The sequence below is a fragment of the Leucopleurus acutus genome (assembly GCF_964270905.1).
Source record: "Leucopleurus acutus genome assembly, chromosome: 20".
Taxonomy (NCBI): Eukaryota; Metazoa; Chordata; class Mammalia; order Artiodactyla; family Delphinidae; genus Leucopleurus; species Leucopleurus acutus.
This window is the reverse complement of record NC_139162.1, coordinates 52367586-52373808: the sequence shown is the minus strand read 5'-3', so window position 1 is coordinate 52373808 and position 6223 is coordinate 52367586. Positions and strand designations below refer to the sequence as shown.

General features: G+C 53.5%; 1 protein-coding gene across 1 annotated transcript in view; it reads left to right on the top strand.

The window, feature by feature from the left end:
* RRAS (RAS related) overlaps nt 1-1005 on the top strand; it is a 2691-nt gene extending 1686 nt beyond the window's left edge. The window contains exons 2-3 of the mRNA XM_082861924.1: nt 475-593; nt 670-1005. Coding sequence (XP_082718050.1) covers nt 475-593; nt 670-754 — 204 coding nt within the window. The 3' untranslated portion in view covers nt 755-1005. The remainder of the gene's footprint in view (nt 1-474; nt 594-669) is intronic.
* Nucleotides 1006-6223: the final 5218 nt, after the last annotated feature.

Here is a 6223-nt window from a genome sequence, read left to right as displayed (position 1 = left end):
ACAGACTGTGTGATTTTCACACAGAACTCGTCTTTTCGATTAAGCCTTTGGGGATTTCCACCCTTTGGGACTTTGCTTGGGCCTCTGCTGGGAACACCCTGACTTTTCTGTTTCTCTGACAACTCGGTTGCAGGAGAAGGTCTCTGGAGCCTTCCCCGATTCCTTACTTAGATGGCGCCCAGCTAACCCCCTGGGCATCTCCGCCAGGACCTTCCTGGACGTTTTCCTCTTCTCTTGGGCCCTCACTGTATGTAACCCCAGTTAGAGCACACAGTGTGTCTTTCTGCCTCCCCCAGCTGGGACCAGCCTTTTGGGTGGCACCAGGCGGCATGTGGGACCTTAGTTCCCCCACCAGGGATGGAACCTGGGCCCCCTGCATTGAGAGCGAGGAGCCTTAACCACTGGACCACCAGGGAAGTCCCTGGGACCAGCCTTGAAAGCAGGGACCTGACTCCTCCGTGTCCCACGCCCCAGGTCCCCCGATCTGAAGCCTCCACCTTCAGCGCCTCCCACCACGTGGCCTACTTCGAGGCCTCAGCCAAACTGCGCCTCAATGTGGACGAGGCCTTCGAGCAGCTGGTGCGGGCCGTCCGGTGAGCAGTGCGCCCTTGCCGTCGTCCTCCACCACCCCCCTCCCTGCGGCCCAAACTCACCAGCCTCTTCCCGCAGGAAGTACCAGGAACAAGAGCTCCCGCCCTGCCCTCCCAGCGCCCCCAGGAAGAAGGACGGGGGTTGCCCCTGCGTCCTCCTGTAGGGACGGGAGAGGAGCAACCGGCACGAGCTCTCGGGACCAGCTGCCCTCGCCGAGCTTCTTTCCCCATCTGGGTCTCCCAGGAACACTACACTCCCACCCGTGATTCCTGGCCTCCTCCAGGGGCCATCACCACTGTGTGCCTTCTGCCACCGCCTCCTTCCCCCACCCGAGCCGCAGGGTGAGGGCTCCCGGGCATCCGGGTCACTGCTGTATATAACTCCCCTCCCCCAGAGAAATAAACGTCACTGCCAAGGTCAGGAGGTGCTTTTTAAAAAGGGAAAAGGGCAGGGGAGGTGGGTGAACTCGGGCTGCGCAGACACGCTAAAGCCTCTCTCCACGGACAACCATCCGCCGAGAACCATTGGACCCTTTGCTTGGGGAGGGACGGGGGATATACAGAACAAGCCAAGCTAGGCGTCTGGACCCCCACTTCCACTCCAACAGCACGACTGCACCCTTTTCTGTTTCTGTGGGCATTTTGTTGGGATGAAGATTAACATTTGAGGAGGACTTCCCTGACAGTCCAGCGGTTAAGACTCCGCGCTTCCACTGCAGGGGTCGCAGGTTCGATCCCTGGTGGGGAAACTTATGATTCCACATGCAGCCCGAAGTACTAACGTCTGAAAAAAACATTCCCCCCCCTCCCCCCCGCAAAGCTCTAGAACTGCACCTTTCAGTCTGGCAGCCGGAAGCTACATGTGGCTATTTAAATTTAACTTAAATAAAATTTTAAAACTCGGTTCCTGAATCACACTAGCCACATTTCAAGAGCTCAGTATTCACATGTGGCTTAGCAGCTCCCCGAATGGGCAGGGCAAATATACAACATTCTCATTATTGCCGAAAGGTCTATGGAACAGTGGTGTTCTAGGAGGTTTGGGGATCTTGGAGACAGGCAGCAACTGCTACAAACCCTGCCCACCTGCTTCCCACCTCCAATGTATATTGAGAAAGACGTTTTGGCTGCAGGAGGGAGAAGGGACAGGTGGGCTGGTGTCCAAGCAGCCAACCGGCAAGTTCTGTTCCAGAAAGTTCTCAGTTGGGCTGACATCTGAGTCTAAACCCTGAATTTAACTGGAGGCCGGTGTGGACGCACCCCATTTGAGCCTCTCTCCTGGGGGGGGGGGCCTGAAATGTAGGGCATCTTAAGGCCACTGCAGATAAGGTGACAACACACTTCAATTTGAGAATCAGGGCCCCCAATTCTGTACTCTAGTTGCTAACCTGGAAGGCTGGAGCCGGAACTGGAGACCACCACTCCCCTATCTTCCAGGCCCATCTGACAGGCCACCTTTGAGCTCCAACACCTACTCGACACACCAGGCCAGAAATCTCAACCAAGATGTCCCCGTGCCCTGGAACTCTGGCCTCCACCTTATAACTGTCACCAGTCAATGATCTGCTCCCACACCCCTACATCTGCTTAGTCCCAACAGAATCTCCGGGCCTCGATCCCAAAATCTTCCCTTCACACCCACCCCAGAACCCGCTTTCTGGTTCTAGGGTAGACAATGACCCTGCGTGGCCCCAGCAGCAGGCTACCTGGGTTCAAATCTGGCGCTGCCCCCTCCCATCTGAGTGCCTTTGGGCAGGTGTGTCTCAGTCTTCTCATCTGTAAAGAGGGGCTGACCACAGAGCCACTTCCCAGAGCCAGAAGGCCTTTAGGAGCCCGATCTGCAACTAGAGAATGAAAGCAGCGCCTGGGACATACTAAATGCCCAGGAGCAATGACGGAGGCCCCACTGTTCTCCTGCCCCAGAACCATGAATGTCCCTCTGTATTCCAGATTAGAACAATGATTAGCTAAATATCCCTTTCCGGGTTTCATTATCACAGAATCCTTGGCCTGGGTTCAACCTTCCGCCCTGGGAATAAGCGTGGCTCAGATACATTGTGCTGCGTGTTCACCCTCCACCCACCGCCCCCAGAAGCTCTGTGCAGTGGGGGCCCTCCCCTGTGGGATGGGGATGTTTTTTTTTATCAGCTCCCAGATAAGATCTGACATCTCTACCTAAGCCCCAGCCAGGGGTGAGGAGCTCTCAACAGGAACCAGTGAGTCCCAGGCCAACTTCTCTCTCCCCAGGGTCCCACCGCTGACATGCCGCAAGCAGAAGGCCTGAGTCTTTTCTGCATTGTCTAATGGGGCTAAGTTCTTGGCCGGGACACCCCATTTCTCAGAGGACCTAGAGGCACTCTGAGGAGGTGACGAAAGCTACCGCTTGCCCCTAAAAAAGGCACACATACAAAACCCACATGACAGCTGGCAGGCCATTTTTGGAAGGTTTGCAGTCACCACCATGCCAAAGCTCATCAGACAACAGCAAAGAGGCTGGGATGGCCCCGTTGGCATCTCCCTAGGTTACGTGTACGCCTGTGAGTCTCTGGTTCCTGCCCTCCCCTGGGCCTGGCAGTGCTTGTCAAAATTCCAAGTCTCTTGGGATTTTCATGTCCCTCTCTTTATCCATCTTTGTCGTCCTCTGCCTCTCCCCCCTCCTGCCATCTCTTGGACCTCCACCAAGCCCCCCAGGGTCTCCTGCCATGGGTAACAGCAGCTAAGCGTTGAACAGCACTTCAAACGAATTGTTTTCCTTTGTCTTGACAAAAGCCCATTTTACAGATGACAAAGCTGACATCCAACTCGTCTGGTCAGTGCTGGAGCTGAGATTCAAATTTGGTAAACTGAATTCCAAAGGCCAACCACAAGGTTATTCTGTCCCCAAAGGGATGATATTGTCCCCACAAGTCACTTCCTGAGCACATTATCCAATTTCTGCCCTGGATCTCTAACCTGGGACAATCCTGGAACCTTTGGCTCCAATATAACATCCCAGTCCAGAGACTTGAACATGCCACTCCCTCTCAGAGGATGCATTCGTGATGTGCTACAAGCCAGAGTTCAAGGACGTTAATGACTCATCTTTACTCTAGAAAGTGAATGGCCCATCATTCACTCTCTTGTGGTCTTCAAATGCTACTATCACTCCTCTGACCTGTAAAACCAGGGCTGTAGAATTGATAACATTGGTCATGGTCTAGCCAATATCCAAGGTTCTAGAACAGGAGTTCTTCCTCAGTTTCACCCAGAAGAGAATCTAGAACGCTGATGATCCACTCCCTTTTTTTTTTAATATTTACTTGGTTGCACTGGGTCTTAGTTGTGGCAGGTGAGCTCCTTAGTTGCAACTCGCCCGCTCCTTAGTTGTGGCATGCAAACTCTCAGTTGCGGCATGCATGTGGGATCTAGTTCCCTGACCAGGGATCGAACCTGAGCCCCCTGCATTGGGAGTGTGGAGTCTTAACCACTGCACCACCAGGGAAGTCCCTGATGATTCACCCTTAAATCTCATGTTTGGTCTTTACCTACTGACCAGCCATCTTCAATGCCAAGTCCAGAGTTCAAGAATACCAATGGTGGGCTTCCCCAGTGGCGCAGTGGTTGAGAGTCCACCTGCCGATGCAGGGGACACGGGTTCGTGCCCCAGTCCGGGAAGATCCCACATGCCGTGGAGCGGCTGGGCCCGTGAGCCATGGCCACTGAGCCTGCGCGTCCGGAGCCTGTGCTCCGCAACGGGAGAGGCCACAACAGTGTGAGGCCCGAGTACCGCAAAAAAAGAATACCAATGGTCTATCTTTGAGGATGTGTCCGGACTAGAACAACGGCTTACTCACTACCTTACAGGCTGGGTTCTAGTAGACTGCCAGTTGACCTCCACACTTTTTTTTGACTGCACTGTGTACCTTGAGGATCTTAGTTTCCCAACCAGGGATTGAACCCAGGCCACTGCAGTGAAAGCACCAAGTCCTAACCACTGGACCACCAGGTAATTGCCAACCTCCAAATTTTTAACACCCTTATTCTAGAACATTGTTCCTCAAACTTGAATGTATGGTAGAATCCTCCCAGGATTTTATTAAAAAATGGGTTCTGACTCAATAGAGCTGAGAAACAGCCCACGAGTCTACAACTCCACAAGCTCTTCAAGGACTCTAAGAAGGCATGAGAAGACAGAAATCCACATTCAACTCTGCAGGCCGACCTCTAAAATGCCAATCCACTCGTGACCTTGTAGTTTCACGGCTTGAGAACAGAGACCCACCCTCAAGCCTATCTCAGGGAGCCAAGAGAAAGCTGCTTAACTCCCAACACCCATCACTGCCTGTGCTGGTTTAAAAATACACCCCCAAATTCATATTCTTTTCCCTTCACGAAGCAGACCTTGATTCCCCTCGAGTGTATGCTGGGCTTAATGACCCTCCTCTAATGAGGAGTATGGCAGAAGCAATGGTGTACAATGGCCGAGATTAGGACATAAAGACTGAGCGGCTTCCTCCTTGCTCTCTCCCCTCACTCACTCACTCTGGGGGAAGCAGCTGCCATGTCTGGAAGACTCTCAAGCCACCGCCACCCTATGGCGCAGTCCACATGGCAAGTAACTGAGGCCTCCAGCCAACAGCCACGTGAGTGAGTCACCTTAAAAGTACATCCTTCAACCCCAGTCAAATCCATGATGACCGCACCCTCACGACTGACCTCAGGCCAGTACCACCCAGCTAACCTGCTCCCAAATTCCTGACCCTCAGAAACCCGATGATGGTAAATGTTTGTTGTTTTCAAGTTATTAAGTTTTGGCGTGGGCTGGTTTGTTACACAGCAAGACATCATGGATACAATGACCCCAGCCCAGCCGCATCCCAGGGCTCCAGAAAAGCCACGTGCCAGATCCAGACCTTCTGCCCACGCCACCCCCTGGCCCCCCAACATGCCGCAGGACAGAGGCACTCCAGCCAGCCGATAAAGTGTTTGCCGTCGGGTTTTCGTTTGGCTGGTTGTGTGTACACAGTGTATACAAGTTGAGTTGTACAGAAGCCCAAGAAAGAGCAAGAGACAAAGGGTGGTGGGGAGATGGGAGCAGAGGGGTTAGAGAGAGGGAGGAGGGGAGAAGAGACCGATAAAAAATAGAACCACATCCAGATGACAATGGGATGGGGGCGGGGGGGGGGGCAGACACAGACAAATCGCAGTAGAAAAGGAGTGGGAGGGGCAAAGAGAGGGGACCCTTCTCCCCCCCTCCACCTCCCCAGCCCCCTGCCCTAGGTATCTACAATAAATAAGATTAAAAATAATTAACAAGATGTGTTTTCCCCCTCCCACCCGACACCAAATGCCCTGGGGAGGGAATGGCCTTTAGCAAAGATCTTGGCCTGTGAGGGGGGGATTGGGGGGAAGGGGTCCCCCAGCTCTCCGAAGCCGCCCCGCCCCCCTCAACCATACATAGACTTTTCCTATACATTATGTACAAGGTGGAGGGGGCTGGGGCTATGCCAGGGAGGGGGGATTGGGGCAAGGTGGGGGAGGGAAACCGTTACTAAATAGACATTTATACATATATATAAATAATTTCTCTGTACACCGGACAGTGGGAGGAATGCGAGGGAGTGGAGAGGGCTTGGGAGATGGGGGGAGTCGAA